Source organism: Brachyhypopomus gauderio, chromosome 21 (genome assembly GCF_052324685.1).
Source record: "Brachyhypopomus gauderio isolate BG-103 chromosome 21, BGAUD_0.2, whole genome shotgun sequence".
Taxonomy (NCBI): domain Eukaryota; kingdom Metazoa; phylum Chordata; class Actinopteri; order Gymnotiformes; family Hypopomidae; genus Brachyhypopomus; species Brachyhypopomus gauderio.
Genome location: NC_135231.1, coordinates 7,843,655 through 7,863,212, shown reverse-complemented (window position 1 = coordinate 7,863,212; position 19,558 = coordinate 7,843,655). Strand labels below are relative to the sequence as shown.

Genomic DNA, 19,558 nt, shown 5'->3' with positions numbered 1-19,558 from the left:
GAGAGAGAGAGAGAGAGAGAGAGAGAGAGAGAGAGAGAGAGAGAGAGATGGGGGGTGTGTGTGACAGGAACTATAAGGGGACTTGTGGTGGTTTGACTTTTGTATTACTCTTGCTGTAAGCTCGTACTAAGTCACCTCTATGTGGTGTAATCCACCACACACCAGCTCCTCCAAACTCACTACTCCTCTTCACCAGGACTACAAAGGCCATTTTTATTTCACCGAACTGGAACGGCACTGGCAGCACACTTCCAGAAGGTAAGTGAAACATGTTTATGCGTTCAGTGAAAATATTTTCTTAAACTATTTTGTTAGTTTATGCTGTGTATACACAGAACAGCTAAAACTCTTTTTAACGAAGTCTATATAAAAATGTAGAACTTTCCTTTCCTCTCTGAATTCTCTGTTTTTCTTTGTTTCTCTTGTGCTCTGAGGGTGATTACGCTGTTTATTTAGTACAGAACCTTGTCGCCACCACACATCTTTCAACTTATCTGTGACTAACTACTACAAAATGTTATTTTCCTTTGAAGAGAGCCATGTTGCCCTTTTACAGAGCAGACCCAACATGGGCAACTTTAAAGAGTTTAACATGAGTTTTTTTTTACTTTGTGTGCGTGATTATATTTAATTAAATGCACATCTATTAAAGTAACTTCTTAAACTGTATGGTCGGTTAGAATTCGTTTTGGTCCCAGGGATGAAGAGCATGAAATGTTAGCCGATGGCAGCATTATTATGAAGTCTGCAAGTTTAACTTTCCCTCTTTCAGCTGAACGTTGGTAAAAGCAAAGGCTTGGATCTGCAGTACACGTTGCTTTTCCATGATGCCCTGGGTCACAGCGCTAATAGCAACCATATCCTCCATCCTGATGAGACAAGGCTCCTGCCAATCAAACTCCTCAAACGACTTCCTGCACCCTGATGACCCAATTGCTATGCACCTTCCTGGCCTCTATGCCACCCCCTCCACTCTGACCCTCCCCCTGGATCTCGAGAGGTCGGAGGTCGCGACCCCGGAGCCTCTGCGTGTCCGTCACGCCCCCTGGCACTCCTCCTCTTCCTCGCCGACGTCCGGGAACAGCTCGGCGATGGGCGGTCCGTCCCCGCCGCCTCCTGCCTGCTCGCGGACGACGTCCATGCAGCTGACGCTGAAGTACATCAACGTGGGCTTGTCCTGCGTGATCTTCGCCGTGGGCGTGGTGGGCAACAGCACCCTGCTGAGGATCATCTTCCAGAAGAGCATGAGGAACCGGCCCAACGCCCTCATCGCCAGCCTGGCGCTCGGAGACCTCATCTACATCGCCATCGACATCCCCATTCAGGTCTACAAGGTGGGGCCGGGTGTGTGTGCGGGTGTGTGTGTGGGTGTGTGTGCGGGTGTGTGCGTACACCTGCGGGTGGATGCAGGTTGGGATCTGGTGGACCATGAAAGGGGAGAGACACAGATCCATCTATGTCAGAACCGCTCCAGCATGACATCATCAGAGACTATCACTCTCTGGGCTTTGTCACCATCACTCACTGCAGCTGATATGGCGACCGGGTGTGTGTGTGTGTGTGTGTGTGTGTGTGTGTGTGTGTGTGTGTGTGTGTGTGTGTGTGTGTGTGTGTGTGTGTGTGTGTGTGCGTGTGTGTGTTTGTGTGTGTGTGTGTGTGTGTGTGTGTGTGTGTGTGTGTGTGTGTGCGTGTGTGTGTGTGTGTGTGCGTGTGTGGTGTGTGTGTGTGTGTGAGCAGTTGTCTCGGCAGCATGTCAGTCGGACATACTTATTTTGGAACGTTTGTTGATGAGCCACTTAACACACCCTCAGTATAGACTGAAACACATACCATAACACACACACACACACACACACAAAACACAAACACAAAGAGGACACATTATCTTTAAATAGAAATACATTAATGTGTAGGCCCATGTGTTTTATATTGCTGTAGTACAAGGAAATGTATGATATGAGGAAATGTGCGTTCCCATGTGAATAGATGTTGGACATGTGTTATAAATGTTCTGTGATTGTATGTCTTATGGGTGTTTTGTGTTTGTATACATTTGTGTGTTTTGTTTTTGTTTGTATGTCTTTGTTACACATGTTTGCATATATGTATGTGTTTGAATGGATTTTGGGTGTTTGTGCTTGTATGTCTTTGTTACAAATGTTTTTTTTGCATATATATGTGTTTTGGTGGGTTTTGAGTGTGTTTGTATGTCTTGCTATGGTGTTTTTGTGTGTTTATATATTTGTGTTTTGGGTGTTTGTGTTTATGTCTTTGTTATGCGTGTTTTTGTGTTTGTATCTATGTGTGTCTTTTGGGTGTTTATGTCTTTGTTATGGGTGTTTTTGTGTTTGCATTTATGTGTGTGTTTTGGGTCTTTCTTTTTGTTTATATGTCTTTGTTATGGGTGTTTTTTGTCTGTATATATGTGTGTTTTGGGTGTTTGTGTTTGTATGTCTTTGTTATGGGTGTTTTTGTGTTTAAATATATGTGTGTGTTTTGGGTGTTTGTGTTGTTATGGGTGTTTTTGTGTTTGAATATATGTGTGTGTTTTGAGTGTTTGTGTTTGTATGTCTTTGTTATGGGTGTTTTTGTGTTTGAATATATGTGTGTGTTTTGGGTGTTTGTGTTTATATGTCTTTGTTATGGTTGATTTTGTGTATGTGTGTTTTTGCTGTGCATGTCTGTACAGCTGCTGGCTATGAGTTGGCCGTTCGCTGGATCTGAGTTTGGGTGGTTCCTCTGTAAGCTATTTCCATTCCTGCAAAAGGCTTCGGTTGGAATAACAGTACTCAACCTGTGTGCCCTGAGTGTAGACAGGTAAAACACACACACACACACACACACACACACACACACACACACACACACACACACACACACACACACACACACACACACACACATTTATATATATATATATATATATATATATATATAAACGCATATAAACGCACACACCGAATTAAGAACATTTTTGATGTGTGTCTAGATTCCGTGCTGTGGTCTCGTGGAGTCGTGTGCAGGGTGGAGGCATCCCCACCTCCACCCGTTTGGAGATCGTGTGCATCTGGGCTCTGTCCTTTGCGCTCGCCGTACCTGAAGCCATGAGCTTCAACATGGTCAACTTCGAGCGCAACAACGTTACCATGCAGACCTGCATGCTCAAACCGAACACGTCCTTCACGAACGTAAGACGCCGACACACCACATCCGACGTCACACGCAGTAGCAGAACCGTAGCACGCAGCAAAATGTCATATTGCAACATACCCACACTGTTAAAATAAACATAAACGCTGACTAAAATAAACACTGACTAAAACGTTTCCCAGTGCCCACAGAGGCACTCTCACTTAAGTCTGTGTGCGTGTGTGTGTGTGTGTGTGTGTGTGTAGTTTTACAGAGAGGTAAAGGACTGGTGGCTGTTTGGGTTTTACTTTTGTATGCCGTTGGCTTGTACCGCCATCTTCTACACTCTGATGACCTACGAGATGCTCAATCATACGAAAGGAAGCCTGAGAATTGCGCCGAGTGAACACCTCAAACAGGTGAGTCACCCAAGAAACGATCCAGTCACGTTACCGTAATAAATCCCCCCAACAGCTCACTACTTTATAGTGGATTCCGTGGATTTTTAAAGACAACTTCATTACTTCTGTCGTCGATTAAACATATCAAAACTCATCAGAATTATACATTTAGAAGTTATTTCCAAAAAGAATAAAGTGGCTTAGGTGTAACTACACTTCTGCCTTCATTCAGTATGCGCAGTTCTATGAATATGCAAATTGTCCCCGCCCCTATCTCCGCCCACACCGGCATCTTCAACTTACCTGCTCACCTTCAACTCACCAGACACAGGCGCAAGCTGTCTGTGTCACTGGCTACTGTACACCACACAGTGGCAGATAGGAATACTGGAGTAACTTCAAAGTCAGTAACAGAAGATCTCCTACAAGTTAATGTATCAGTATAATTATGTTTTATGTATCACTCTCTACAACCTTAGACACCTAACAATAACAAATAACAAGAGACTTTAGCCTGACTACCTTATCAGAGCTAATCGTTATTAGCTAATGTTAGACAGCTTTGGTCTTGATCACCAGCTCTGATAAGCCTACTTGTAAAAATAAGCATTCAGATATGCCATTAGGAAGAAATGCTTTGAAAACATAGAAAGTCGCTGAAGAAAAGCATCTAGTTGATAAATAATATTCAGGCTATATACCGTATGCTCTATACAGCATACAGAAATTACATCAAATGACCTGACTGAACCTGCTATGTACATTTTAAAATAATAACTGCAGTTGAATGAAAATCGCATTTGAAAAAAATGTTTAAACAAGCAAACTCTGCAAAATCTAGGGTTTGGGTTAGGGTCAGGTTCCTGCAAGTCAGATTTCTCTGGACGTTTGCCTAGGACAGACTGATTTGTCCAAATATAGAGCAGCATTTCTCTTTTGGAAATACACAAAGGCTCACTTTCTCCTTTTTCAACTTTGCAACAGATAAACAACTCCGATAACTTTATTTTCACTCCAGTATTATTCACATGATACTGAAAGCCCCACCCATCAAGTTGCTGGGATTGGTTCCATAGATCTGTGACATATGAAGCCCTCGCTGTCTGAGTCTGTGTTTGTGAGGCATCAATACACCGCTCAGCCATGGTGCTGACAGCTTATATCACTCATGATTAGATTTTCATAAAAACACCACATGGACATGGTATCAAGGTTCAAAACTTCACTTTCAGTCCATTCAGATTAATTATTTAGGTATTGCATTGTAAAATAAATGGCAAATTATACATTGTAAATACTAAACTGATTCATCATCTATTGATAATTATATATACATTGGATGTCAAAAGATGAGCCCATTTTGAGGTATAGATTACAGATAGAAATTGATCATCACTTTACCTTAATGAGTAACCTTTATGTGTATGTGTGTGTGTGTGTGTGTGCATGTGTGTATGTGTGTGTGTGTGTATGTGTGTGTGTGTGTGTGTGTGTGCGTGTGTGTGTGCGTGTGTATGTGTGTGTGTGTGTGTGTATGTATGTGTGTGTATGTGTGTGTGTATGTGTGTGTATGTGCGTGTGTGTGTGTGTGTGTGTGTGTGTGTGTGTGTGTGTGTGTGTGTGTGTGTGTGCTCTCAGCGCCGTGAGGTAGCCAAGGTCGTGTTCTCTCTGGTTCTGATGTTTGCTCTGTGCTGGTTCCCTCTGCACCTGAGTCGCATTCTGAAGAAGATGACTTACCTTCAGCACGACACAGAACGCTGCAACCTCCTCAAGTACGACACACACACACACACACACACACACACACACACACACACACACACCAACAAAATTCTGTTTAACTTTGTTACAGCAGTCATGGATGACTGGATATAGATGATTCCCATTAACAGTGAAATAGGAGGTGTGATATGTAACAGGACTCATGTCTCTGACATGTTTACCTTTAATTAAGGGTGATGAACTTACAGTCAGTGTATTACTCCCTCTTCTCCAAATCTGTGTGTATATGTGATTTTTGTGTCTTTTGTCGGCCACTTGTAGCTTCCTGCTTGTGTTGGATTACTTCAGCATAAATCTGGCAACCATAAACTCCTGCATCAACCCCATCGTGCTCTATTTTGTCAGCAAGAAATTTAAAAATTGCTTCAAGGTGCGAATGTCCTTCTTCATATTTATTTTTCTCCCTCTCCCCTCTTTCTCCCTCTCCCCTCTTTCTCCCTCTCCCCCTCTTTCTCCCTCTTCTTCTTTCCCCCTCTCCCCCTCTTTCTCCCTCTTCTTCTCTTTCTCCCTCTCCCCCTTTCTTCCTCTCCCCCTCTTTCTCCCTCTTCCCCTCTTTCTCCCTCTTCCCCTCTTTCTCCCTCTGTTATTTTTGCTCTTGCTCCTGTTAAACATGAGAATGTCTTAAAGTGTCCAGGTCAGCCATCTGTGTGGTCTGTGATTATTTTTGACTTTCCTCTGTGAGAGAGACTGACTGGCTGTGATGTACTTTGCTGTGTGTGTGTGTGTGTGTGTGTGTGTGTGTGTGTGTGTGTGTGTGTGTGTGTGTGTGTGTGTATGTGTGTGTGTGTGTGTGTGTGTGTGTGTGTATGTATGTCCGGAGTGAGGGCAACTGGTGACCAAGACACTTGAATGAACCTCTGACGTCAGCCTCTCTCCTCCCCTCCCCCACAGTCATGTCTGTGCTGCTGCTGGTCTTCTGATTCGCTGCTGAACAGCACAGGGACCAGCATCCTGTACAAGAGCCCCGACTTCCACAACAACCCCGCCCACCACAACAACCCCGCCCTCCACAACACCCTCGCCCTCCACAACAACCCCGCCCTCCACAACAGCCCGAACGATCGGACATCACAACAGAAGAGCAGATACATCTGATTGCACGCACACACACACTCTCTATCTCTCTCTCTCACACACACACACACACACACACACACACACTGTCAGAGAGCAGCCATATTAGGAAGGTCAGTACTCTTCTGACTAACTCCGTCTGAATGGAGTCGCTACGATTTCCTGCTACGTCAGGTCACCTGACATGTTTTTCTATATCATTCATAAACCTCCCCTGATATGATCTATATATTTTAATGGCGATTTTGTGAAATATTGACTGTTATCACTATGTTGAAATGACTGTATTTTATTTGACTTTTATTATTGTTTTTGATATTTATTGGCATGGTCCTAATAATGTTAAACAAATGTTAAACGAACACCATCAACAGCAAAAGAAACATACATTAGATAGTTACAATATGTATATTTAGTGATGGTGCATGCCTTTTACCTATGTACAATAACTTATTTGTATTTGTTTTTTTTTTCATGTTAGTGCTGTGTAAATGTATTTGAGATGTGTATTATGGCCTAGCTGTTGCTCTAGATAATAACGAGCAAACACATTTCCATGTTACCACTATGGTTGTGTTTTGTGTGTGCGTGTAACTTTTACATTTTAAACCCTTTGAAGATGACTGCTTGTTTGACTGCTCATGTGTGTTGTAAATAAAGTGCAGGAGTCACACAAATTTGTCCATAAAGAGCCGTTAGCGAGACAGAACTGTGTCATCTTTCTTATTCGGTGAACTACAGCGTGTATTACCGATCTGTAGTGCCTTCTCATGCTGAATGTAATGAATTATGGTTATAGGAACTTGTGAAATTTGTGCAGACATTTAGACATTTAATTGTTTTCATTTTAAAAGCCAAAATTATTTCCCGTGAGGGGGGTGTGTGTGTGCACAAGTGTGTCTGTGCGTGTTTTTGTCTACTAGAGACCAATGGAAAGTTAATCTAGGCAGCAATAATTTTCTTTTCCTGTCTCTGCAACCCTTTGCAGAATAAAATGTGCAGTTAAAGGACTACTATCATCTGAGCCTGACTTTCATGTTCTTAACTAAAGCTGTGGGTTTGAACATATGTCATTACACATGTTCACAATTATACTATATTCTCCCCACCAGCCCCGCCCCCTCTACACACACACACACACACACACACACACACTCTCTCTCTTACAACCACACCCTCTCTCTCTTTCTCTCTCTCTCACACACACCCACACATTCGCTCTGTCTCTCCATCTCCTTCTCTGTCTTACACACACACCTACACACTCTGTGTCTATCCCTCTCTCTCACACACACTCACACACACACCCGCTCTCTCTCTCGCTCTCACTCGCACACACACACACACACACAAACAATCTCTCTCTCTCTCTCTCTCTCTCTCTCTCTCTCTATCTATCTATCTATCTTACACAAACACTCACTGTCTCAGCAGCCACTGCAATCTCAAAGTGTTAGGATAATGTCTGATAATGCCTACATAATGTCTGATAATGCATACAAAAATTATTTTAATGGACCATAATAAACAGACGCACCTCATTCATGCAAACATGTTTTAACACGCTGTGTGTACGCCTACACTTTATTTAGTTATTTTATGCCGCGATCTCACCAAAAAAATCTATTGTCGTTGTAACGTCTGCCCAGTTATAATGTCGTCGTAACGTCTGCCCAGCACGGCTCGAGTCCCTCGCGTTTCCCTTCGCTCGTTTGCGTCGTGCGTAAGCATCCTTCCGGTGAACCGAGCATCACTCCGGGTTCGTGCTCCGTCATAACGTAAGCGCTCGCGCAGCGGTGCTCGGGATGGCTCGAGGGCGATAGCGGGCGCGTTCCCGTGTCCACGCAGCGGCGGGAGAGATGCCGTGCACCTGCGGGACCTGGCGGCGGTGGATCCGGCCTCTGGTGGTGGCTCTGTACGCGCTGCTGCTGGCGGTGGCCTTGCCGCTGTGCGTGTGGGAGCTGCAGAAGGCGGAGGTGCGTCTCGTGTCTCAGCAATATTTGGAATTTGAGCTGATCGTCGATAATCTTTACGATTGATGTTGGTAAAGAAATTATACACACGCCACTTACAGCGACAAAATTGGGCTTTGTGAGTATCGACGGGTTGCTAATAAAGAACCTGCATGCGTTCTGGGAGGGCGTGATACCGGAGAAAATAAACATGTTTCGTGCTGCTCTGTAACACCGATATGCCTCGTGTTGTTTGTTTATTGTTGTGCGTGTGTGTGTGAGTTACAGGTCGGGACACACACTAAGGCGTGGTTCATTGCGGGTGTGTTTGTGTTTATGACCATTCCCATCTCCCTATGGGGCATTCTACAGCACCTGGTGCACTATACACAACCGGAACTACAGAAACCCATCATCAGGTAGGATACACGCGGGTGCGCGCTCGCGTGCACGCGCGGGGCTGGGTCTCAGCCCTGATGAAGTTGGATGCAGTGCTGCTGCTCAGTATAACCAGCGTGACATTCTCAGGCACACGGGAATCTTTCGAGGGGGTATTTTCGCTCAAGTGGCTTTGATAAAAGCTCTCAGAGTGGTTTTGCCACGAGAGCCTGCCCCAGAGTATAAATACGTCTCATACTCATTCAGACACACTCTAGAGACGCATGAGATTGGTAACATGCGTAAACGCATGTATCCGGATGCATCAAAAATGTGATGTGTATCCTGGTAGAAATTCCTTGGTTTGAAACGTCCCAAAAACCACTTATCAGGAGCAGTGAAGGGTAGTGGCCAGGTATCCAGAACGAAATAAAAACATTCAAGTGTTCGTTACTGCATATTGTAGCTTTTTGTCAAGTCACAATAGTTTCACGACAAAAATACTGTACAGTTCAGCCACAGATCTGACTACATGTAAACACACTCACGTGTGGCTATATAATGGATGTCCCTGTGTTTCTTGTGTTTATACAGAATACTGTGGATGGTCCCTATATACAGCTTAGACAGTGTAAGTATTACCATCTCTCATGGGCTCTTCAGGATGACATCTTCATATTTATTAGGGTTCACACACGTAGTGTGGGAAACCTATTGTAATTGCTGAGATTTTTCTTATTATTATTATTATTATTTTTCCCCCTGTAAAACGCATACTGCAGCCTAGACCGTAAGGCCCAGAAAGACCAAACTTGCCAGCAAGGTGCAGCAGGTGTGCAATGAGAGAAATAGAGACAGGGACCCACATTGGCCTGATGGTGGCGCTATAGCGCACCATTTTGCGTTTTGGTCCATATCTCCCAAACCGTAGGGCCTAGAAACAAAATTCCACTTCTGATGGATTCCTTGGCTCAAGCCAAACAAAAAAGCCTCAAGAACCATTAAGCTCCGCCTACTTAGATTTTTTGCTAATTTGCATAATATGCAAAACCTACTTTTTTATACTAGTCCCTGGTTTTTCATCGGATTACCACAATCTTGGTGTCAAAATATTCAGGAGAATCTCATTATCAAAGTTGCTTAAAAACATTTTGAGATTTGCATACAGTCTGGTTGTCACATGTCAATCAATAGCTCCAAGGCGTGGCCAAATTTACTTAAACAGCCATATCTCAGCAACGCTTTGACCGATCTTCATAAAATTTTAACAGTTGTTAGGGCACATGACTCCGAGGTCATAGGTCAAAGCTGGCCACGATTGTCCTATAGGGGGCGCTATAACATGGGAAAAACTGTATCTCAGAAACCATTAGTCACATCAAGCCAAAACTTTACAGGCATCATCAGGGGCCCAAGTGATATCAAGACACACAATGATGACATCATCACTCAAAAAACATGGCCGCCATGAGCCAATTAATTTTTATTTGAATTAATTGGCCATTTGACAGACTTACCATTGGCCAAACAACATGAAACCTCACCACTGTGCATATCTCAGGACTATGTGTCATGCTGTGCAGTTTTGAAACATTTGGCCACTAGGTGGCGCTATTTGTGAAAATCATGCATAACTCCTCCAAATTTTCACTTAGGAACATGCAACTTGTTTCTTTTTATTCCTTGCAGTAAACCTGACAACTTTGCAATTACAAGTCCTGTTAAAAAATGCATACTTTTGTCACATTCATCAATTGTTTGAAAATAGCTATTTACAAACTAGTCATAGGAATTTGATCCAATTATGGAAAAATTGCTATGAGCATAATCAGTAGACTCTGTTGGTAAAAAGTGATTTAAAAAATTTTGGATTTTTATTTTTCTGATTGGTCCATTTTCCCATTATATCATTGTGGCCATGCCATAAATGACCTTTATTGCTATAACTCATAAACCATGTAAGTGATCAACTCCCAATTTGAAAGGCTTTTATTTCCTGAAGTCCTTGTGAGGTTGGCCAAGTTTGGTTTAAATTGGCCTGTCGGGGGCGCTACAGTACCCAAAAACCTAAGAAATCATAAAAACTCGTGCAGCAATCTTGTTATGCAGAATACAGACAAGTAATGGGGCTTGTATGATTCAGATCAATGAGGTCTATAACATTGCAATTACATCTCATAACAAAAAGTGCACTGCCTAACCAGAAATGAACCTTTTAATTCACCAACATGTCATATTGCATTACTGAGATTAATGAGATATCAGTATGATAGTACATGGGCTCCATCTAGTGGCCAAACACCAGAACTGACTGAAAACTATTTCTCACATGAAACACCACACAAACACACATAAAGCTGATCTCAGCATGTGATTTAGTTCTGTGATCTGAATAATTTTGCCAATACATATTATTTTGATCCTTTGGGCCTTTAGTGCCCCAATTGAACCTTTTTTTGCACATTGATTTATTTGTGCATTTTTTCCACTCAAACAGCTTCTTTTCACATTTTGGGGTCTAAAGGACCTTTTGGGCCTCTGCCTATTGAGGCCAAGAGGCCTATTCGTGTGTGAACCCGCCAATTGCCGCTTGCGGCTATATTTAGGGTTCACACACGTAGTGTGGGAAACCTATTGTAATTGCTGAGATTTTTCTTATTAGGGGTCCAAGCACCAGCGGTGCTGGAACCCTATTGTAATTGTTCTGATTATTATTAGGGGTCCAAGCACCACCGGTGCTGGAACCCTATTGTAATTGTTCCGATTTTTATTATTATTATTATTATTATTATTATTATTATTATTATTATTTTTTTTTTTCTGCCTTAAAACGCATCGTGCAGCCTAAACCGTAAGACCTACAGACTTCTCCTTTGGCCAACTTGTAGTACTCCTCTCCGCTACTCAGGCGCAACACGCCAGCCCGATACGACCCTAGGTGGCGCTATAGCGCACACAAACGCATGAAAAAGTTTACACAGGTGTTTCTCCTACACCGTATGTCCTAGAGACAAAATGTAAACTGCATATGATCAGGCATGAGCTCATCTAAATAAAGTTCCATTGAAGCTATATGCTCCGCCCCTTACATGTCGAGCTAATTTGCATAATATGCAAATTTGCACACATTTTTGAGCGCGTACTAGTCCCTGGATTTTTCACATACATGCACATATGTGGTATCCAGGCGCTCACAAGAGTCTGAACTTTAATTGTTATGGAGCCAAAGTGCACATTTCTGCACATGGGCGTGGCCACATGCATCACAAGTCAAGCGTAGAAAATTCCTTCGCCAAAAATCCACATATTCTGCTGTATCTCAGGCATTCTTTCACGTATTCATACCAAATTTCACACACATGTACCTACTGGGTGTCTAGACCTGCACATGCATTTTGGCAGACATGCACATCTAGGTGGCGCTATAACGGCCAAAAAACTCTCCTACCCACACCGATTGGCCAAATAACTCCAAACTTGGTACGCATCATCTATATGCACCTATGACACAGGTCCTTGACCTGCACCATCATATGTCCAATATGGCCGCCGCTATCGACCAATCAGCTTTCAGTACACCTTTCACAAGCTTTTCATATGCCAATTTTTTTTCTGCCTTAAAACGCGTTGTGCAGCCTAAACCATAAGACCTACAGACTTCTCCTTTGGCCAACTTGTAGTACTCCTCTCCGCTACTCAGGTGCAACACGTCAGCACGATCCGCCCATAGGTGGCGCTATAGCGCACAAAAACGCATGAAAAAGTTTAAACTGGTGTTTCTCCTAAACCGTATGTCCTAGAGACAAAATGTAAACTTCACCTGATCAGGCATGTGCTCATCTAAAAAAAGTTCCATTGAAGCCATATGCTCCGCCCCTTACATGTCGAGCTAATTTGCATAATATGCAAATTTGCACAAATTTTTGAGCGCGTACTAGTCCCTGGATTTTTCACATACATGCACATATGTGGTATCCAGGCGCTCACAAGAGTCTGAACTTTAATTGTTATGGAGCCAAAGTGCACATTTCTGCACATGGGCATGGCCACATGCATCACAATCAAGCGTAGAAAATTCCTTCGCCAAAAATCCACATATTCTGCTGTATCTCAGGCATACTTTCACGTATTCACTCCAAATTTCACACACATGTACCTATTGGGTGTCTAGACCGGTACATACATTTTGGCAGACATGCACACCTAGGTGGCGCTAAAACGGCCAAAAAACTCTCCTGCCCACACCGATTGGCCAAATAACTCCAAACTTGGTACGCATCATCTATATGCACCTATGACACAGGTCCTTGACCTGCACCATCATATGTCCAATATGGCCGCCGCTATCGACCAATCAGCTTTCAGTTCACATTTCACAAGCTTATCATAAGCCAATCAACATGAAACTCACATATTATGTTCATCTACACACCCTCTAAGACATACTCAAGTATGACGGGAATTGCACCACTAGATGGCGCTATACTAGAATTTCCTGAATTACCCCTACATCTTTCTTACACATGCACACACATGCAATGGCCTACCTATAGGTTTCATATACACATTGCTTCACCCATACCTATCCAGTGATTACACACACATGCTTACGCATCTCAGGCATGCCAGATGGTGCCCATACCCTGTGCTTGGACCCCGTAATTGCCGCTTGCGGCTATATTTATTATTATTATTATTTTTCCCCCTGTAAAACGCATACTGCAGCCTAGACCGTAAGGCCCAGAAAGACCAAACTTGCCAGCAAGGTGCAGCAGGTGTGCAATGAGAGAAATAGAGACAGGGACCCACATTGGCCTGATGGTGGCGCTATAGCGCACCATTTTGCGTTTTGGTCCATATCTCCCAAACCGTAGGGCCTAGAAACAAAATTCCACTTCTGATGGATTCCTTGGCTCAAGCCAAACAAAAAAGCCTCAAGAACCATTAAGCTCCGCCTACTTAGATTTTTTGCTAATTTGCATAATATGCAAAACCTACTTTTTTGTACTAGTCCCTGGTTTTTCATCGGATCACCACAAGCTTGGTGTCAAAATATTCAGGAGAGTCTCATTATCAAAGTTGCTTAAAAACATTTTGAGATTTGCATACAGTTTGGTTGTCACATGTCAATCAATAGCTCCAAGGCGTGGCCAAATTTACTTAAACAGCCATATCTCAGCAACGCTTTGACCGATCTTCATAAAATTTTAACCGTTGTTAGGGCACATGACTACGAGGTCATACGTCAAAGCTGGCCACGATTGTCCAATAGGGGGCGCTATAACATGGGAAAAACTGTATCTCAGAAACCATAAGTCACATCAAGCCAAAACTTTACAGGCATCATCAGGGGCCCAAGTGATATCAAGACACACAATGATGACATCATCACTCAAAAAACATGGCCGCCATGAGCCAATTAATTTTTATTTGAATTAATTGGCCATTTGACAGACTTACCATTGGCCAAACAACATGAAACCTCACCACTGTGCATATCCCAGGACTATGTGTCATGCTGTGCAGTTTTAAAACATTTGGCCACTAGGTGGCGCTATTTGTGAAAATCATGCATAACTCCTCCAAATGTTCACTTAGGAACATGCAACTTGTTTCTTTTTATTCCTTGCAGTAGACCTGACAACTTTGCAATTACAAGTCCTATTAAAAAATGCATACTTTTGTCACATTCATCTATTGTTTGAAAATAGCTATTTACAAACTAGTCATAGGAATTTGATCCAATTATGGAAAAATTGCTATGAGCATAATCAGTAGACTCTGTAGGTAAAAACTGATTAAAAAAATGTTGGATTTTTATTTATCTGATTGGTCCATTTTCCCATTATATCATTGTGGCCATGCCATATATGACCTATATTGCTATAACTCATAAACCATGTAGGCAATCAACTCCCAATTTGAAAGGCTTTTATATCCTGAAGTCCTTGTGAGGTATGCCAAGTTTGGTTCAAATTGGCCTGTCGGGGGCGCTACAGTACCCAAAAACCTAAGAAAACATAAAAACTCATGCTGCAATCTTGTTATGCAGAATACAGACAAGTAATTGGTCTTGTATGATCCAGATCAATAAGTTCTATAACATTGCAATTGCATCTTATAACAAAAAGTGCACTGCCTGACCAGAAATGAACCTTTTAATTCACCAAAATGTCATATTGCATTACTGAGATTAATGAGATATCAGTATGGTAGTACTTGGGCTCCATCTAGTGGCCAAACATCGAAACGGACTGAAAACTATTTCTCACATGAAATACCACACAAACACACACACAAAGCTGATCTCAGCATGTGATTTAGTTCTGTGATCTAAATCATTTTGCCAATACAATTTATTTTGAACCTTTTGTGTCTTTACTGCCTCAACTGAATCTCTTTTTTTTAAATAAAGTACACTGCCTGACCAGAAATTAACCTTTAAGTCACCAAAATGTCCTATTTCATTACTGAGATTAATGAGATATCAGTATGGTAGTACTTGGCCTCCATCTAGTGGCCATATTCTGACTGAAAACTATTGCTCACATGAAATACCACACAAACACACACAAAGCTGATCTCAGCATGTGATTTAGTTCTGTGATCTGAATTATTTTGCCAATACACATTATTTTGATCCTTTTGGCCCTTTAGTGCCCCAATTGAACCTTTATTTGCACATTGATTTATTTGTGCATTTTTTCCACTCAAACAGCTTTTTTTCACATTTAGGGTCTAAAGGACCTTTTGGGCCTCTGCCTATTGAGGCCAAGAAGCCTATTCGTGTGTGAACCCGCCAATTGCCGCTTGCGGCTATATTTTCTCTTATTCTTCTCCTGATTATATTTCTGCATACACCCTGAAATTGAATTGTAGATAATTACAGTTTTGATTTTGTATTTGGTGTGTGTGTGCCCCTTCCAGTGGATTGCTCTGAAGTATCCCAATATAGCCATTTATGTAGACACATGGCGTGAGTGTTACGAGGCGTATGTCATCTATAACTTCCTGATGTTCCTGCTCAACTTCCTGGAGACACAGTACCCCAGCCTGCCTCTTATCCTAGAGGTGCAGGAACAGCGCTCACTACTGCCCCCTTTCTGCTGCTGTCCGCCATGGGCCATGGGAGAGTGAGTGTTCACGCCCCAGCGTTGTGCTATACTACACTGTACAGCTGTGAGGAAATGTATAGGAGCAGAAATGTGAATATTGAGCACTTTTTCTACCCTTGTGAAACCTCACCATGATTACAGTGTCTTGAGGTAAAAGTGGTTGTCCTTTTACAACAGGCCCTCCGATATAAAGTGTTTATGACGCGCTGTTTTAGTCACCATTGCACCTGTCAGCTTCGTCAGAAGTCTGTTAATACGCTAGTTCCATTTAACCACCACATTAGTCAAAAATAATATGGACTGTATTAACATTATACAGGTCAAAGGATCACTGGTGCCCATTGTATTGCCTGTTTGTGGCCTAATGAAAAACCAGTAATAAACTCATTTTTAAATGTATTTATAAATCCACTATAAAGGTAACTCTTATTTTGAAATGTAGTGGAGCACTGTGTGATGGGACTGAGTGGAACGGTGTGTGTTCTCCTCCACAGGGTCCTGCTGTACAGGTGTAAACTCGGTGTTCTGCAGTACACCGCCATCAGACCTGTTACGACTGTCATAGCGCTGTAAGAACACTGAAGCTACCTGACCCCTGACTGACCTCAAAACAGTGGTCTACGCAGCACACCACTCATACAAACAAACACATGACACCTACACACACATGTGCACGCTTACACACACACACACACACACACACACACACACACACACACACACACACACACACACACACGTTAACAGCTACACACAAACATATACCTGTGATGCATCTTTTGGCAGGGTGTGCCAGTTGTGTGGGGTCTACGACGAAGGCAACTTCAGCTTCAGAAACGCCTGGACTTACCTCGTTATCGTCAACAACGCCTCTCAGCTGGTACACACATTACTACATTAGTTTCACGAGCTTGAGTACGGGGAGACAAATGAAAAGGGTTATGCTGGTTATGCTGAAACTGCAGTTTTTTGAGATACGGGACAGAGGTCCTTCAGCTGTATAAGGAAAGTGGTTGTGTGTGAGTTATACACACACACACACACACACACACACACACGGTAGTTAGAATGTGGTACTGGGGAAGGATTTAGATGTGCTGATATTGGCCTGTATCTGTGTCCACGGAGTCCTTAAAAGGTCCTTCATTCCTCACATAGACAGCAGGAGGAACATTAAAATGCCAGAGGCTACATCTACATTTGCAGGAGAGTTTTAAATCTAAAAAGCTGCTACAGGGAGGCAATGGAGGGAACACGGGGTGGGGGAGGGGGGAGGGTATGGGAGAACTTTGGCCGGGTGAAGACCAGCTGTGTAGCTGCATTCTGGATGAGTCGCAGGGGTCTGATGGCACGGAGGTCAGGAGAATTGTGAGAACCTTCTCCCCAGTCCTCACACCACTGTCTGCAAGACAAGACAAGTATTTCCTGGGTGTATGTTATACTAAGAGCTTCCTGTGTGTCAGACTAAGAGTAAGATTTAATGCCAAGGTTATAGCTGTTTTGTGTTTCACTTGAGCTTGTATCCTCATAAGTAAAACAACACCGTGTGTGTTTTCAGTTTGCCATGTACTGTCTACTGCTCTTCTACTGCACCCTCAGAGAAGAACTGAGTCCCCTGAAGCCTGTCGGCAAATTCTTCTGTGTTAAAATGGTGGTTTTCGCCTCATTTTGGTATGTGTGTTAAAATGTATCAAGCTCTGAAACTGACATCTGTTGGTTGATCGGTGATTTATTACTTTAAAATGCGCAGTTTATGTTAGCTTTCCTGTCAGCTACTCACTAGCTAATTTTAAATTGATCGTAATGTACCTTAAGTGAACACAGATATGATGTAATTAAGTAGTAGATATGGGTAGTAACAGTACACATAGAAGCAACAAGTGTTTGTATTTTGTCAGTTGATCATTTGATTTTGACCATTTTCAAATGTCTGTCGCCCTCTACAGGCAGGCTGTGTTCATTGCTTTTCTTGTGAAGGTTGGCGTCATATCTGATAAGCACACGTGGGAATGGAAAAGCGTGGAGGCTGTAGCTACAGGATTGCAGGTGCACATGTGTAACTCATGAAGGTCTACCTGCTGGAGGCTTACACGCAGTAGTAACGATGTTCAGTGCTTCTTTGGTCATGTTTGTGTGTGTGTTTCTAGGACTTTGTCATCTGCATTGAGATGTTCCTCGCAGCAATTGCACATCACTACAGCTTTACATATCGTCCATACGTACGTGAAGATGAGGAGGGTTCCTGTTTCGACTCCTTCCTCGCTATGCTGGACGTCTCTGATATACGAGCGGACATCTCGGAGCAGGTCCGGAACGTGGGTGCGTATCGTCCTCCGTGTGTCTCTCACACACACACACACACACACACACACACACACACACACACACACACACACAAGATATACAGGTTAAACCCGAAGCATTTTGTTTTGTGTATTTGTACAAAGCGTAAAAGCAAGTTATGGGCTGATCAGTACATCTGTGCAAGTGTCTGTGTGTGTGTGTGTGTGTGTAGGTGTGTGTTTTGAGGGTATATGATGTAGGATGTTTTTTTTTATGTATTGACATTTGTGTGTGTGTGTGTGTACGCTGCAGGCCGTACGGTTCTAGGACGCCCCCGTAAGCTGTTCTTTGGCTCTGAAGCGGACATCGTGCAGGGAGAACACACTGGTCTTCTCTCAGGGTCGTCTCACGAGCGGCTGGGCGTTGACCCTCTTTCTGTCCCAGCCTCCCCGAGAGGACAGTACGAGGGGCTGGGCCAAACAGACACGCCTCGCTCCTGCTCCGCCCCCGCTGGCTTTAACTCCTCCCCCTGGAAGAATGACTGTTGTGCAGTGCCAGCAACTACCAATCAGAGCCCAGGAGTGAAGTCGTAAATCGGAGACACATGATTAAAATCAGTTTTATGATACGGTAAGGAGATGAACGTTCTTGTGAATAACTAGAGTGTACATTTTTATTGTGTTGATTTTAAAAGGTTTGTAACTGCATTTGCTGTAGCGCAGATTCAGTATTATGTAATACTGTTTGCTTTGTGACAGTTGGTGTTGACCTTGCAATGACTGCGTTATACTGACATGACGGAGTTAGAGTTTGTATTTATGAGTAAAACTTTGATAAACTTTTATTATAATATTTCAACATTATGATGAGTGTGTGGATGCATTTTTCCCTGTATCACCGGTGTACTAAACTACTTTGGAGTTGTAATTTCAACTTAAAGCTTAATGTTATCCTTATCCTCAGATATTTAACATGTAATGTATTGTATTGCCAAATACTGCTATTTTATTAATCGATCAAGGGGCTTGCATTATCATATGAACTTAACAAGTGTCAATTCCAATTAAAATCTATGACATTACATATTGTCTCATAGCTGTGAAAAATAAAAAACACACTGCAAAATATACCCATCTATCTATGAATTAACAGTCATATAAAGCGCAAAGATGAGATGAGTTTATGAACCATGACGGTATTTTTCACATGCAGGTAAGTAAAAAGTGAAATATTCCATAATCATAAAATGGCGCAGACTACATTTACATTTGCAGGAGAGTTTTAAAAAGTTGCGACCCAAGGAGGGAACACAGGTGGGGGTGTCATGGGAGGGTGAAGACAGGCTGTGTAGCTGCATCTAGATGGGTCTGATGGCACAGGGGTCAGGTCCTGCCAGGACAGAGCGGCAGTTGTCCAGTCTTTAGATGGCAAAGGACTAAACAAG

General features: G+C 42.8%; 2 protein-coding genes across 3 annotated transcripts; both read left to right on the top strand.

The window, feature by feature from the left end:
* Positions 1-64: 64 nt before the first annotated feature.
* ednrab (endothelin receptor type Ab) lies at positions 65-7,397 on the top strand. Its single transcript, XM_076984289.1, has 8 exons — positions 65-258; positions 773-1,334; positions 2,690-2,817; positions 2,990-3,188; positions 3,396-3,548; positions 5,169-5,302; positions 5,574-5,682; positions 6,204-7,397. Exons 2-8 carry the CDS (start codon positions 825-827, stop codon positions 6,405-6,407), a joined length of 1,437 nt encoding a protein of 478 aa, XP_076840404.1. The 5' UTR covers positions 65-258; positions 773-824; the 3' UTR covers positions 6,408-7,397.
* Positions 7,398-8,118: 721 nt separating this feature from the next.
* On the top strand, positions 8,119-19,249 carry LOC143485173 (transmembrane protein 184C-like). Of its 2 annotated transcripts, none has more exons than XM_076984472.1 (10): positions 8,119-8,362; positions 8,627-8,757; positions 9,311-9,347; positions 15,644-15,849; positions 16,326-16,400; positions 16,618-16,711; positions 17,390-17,502; positions 17,778-17,877; positions 17,979-18,150; positions 18,427-19,249. In XM_076984472.1, exons 1-10 carry the CDS (start codon positions 8,246-8,248, stop codon positions 18,705-18,707), a joined length of 1,326 nt encoding a protein of 441 aa, XP_076840587.1. In that variant the 5' UTR covers positions 8,119-8,245; the 3' UTR covers positions 18,708-19,249. The 2 variants fall into 2 exon arrangements, with proteins under 2 accessions (XP_076840587.1, XP_076840588.1); XM_076984473.1 differs by having other exon boundaries at positions 8,347-8,477.
* The last annotated feature ends 309 nt before the right edge of the window (positions 19,250-19,558 follow it).

Excerpts from the sequence above, each read along its gene's own strand:
- ednrab (XM_076984289.1), top strand. The coding sequence starts at position 825 with ATGATGCCCTGGGTCACAGCGCTAATAGCAACCATATCCTCCATCCTG. Across the intron at positions 2,818-2,989 it reads TGTGCCCTGAGTGTAGACAG|ATTCCGTGCTGTGGTCTCGT; the intron begins GTAAAACACACA and ends ATGTGTGTCTAG. Across the intron at positions 3,549-5,168 it reads CGAGTGAACACCTCAAACAG|CGCCGTGAGGTAGCCAAGGT; the intron begins GTGAGTCACCCA and ends GTGTGCTCTCAG.
- LOC143485173 (XM_076984472.1), top strand. The coding sequence starts at position 8,246 with ATGCCGTGCACCTGCGGGACCTGGCGGCGGTGGATCCGGCCTCTGGTG. Across the intron at positions 16,401-16,617 it reads GTTACGACTGTCATAGCGCT|GGTGTGCCAGTTGTGTGGGG; the intron begins GTAAGAACACTG and ends ATCTTTTGGCAG. Across the intron at positions 17,503-17,777 it reads GTGGTTTTCGCCTCATTTTG|GCAGGCTGTGTTCATTGCTT; the intron begins GTATGTGTGTTA and ends CGCCCTCTACAG.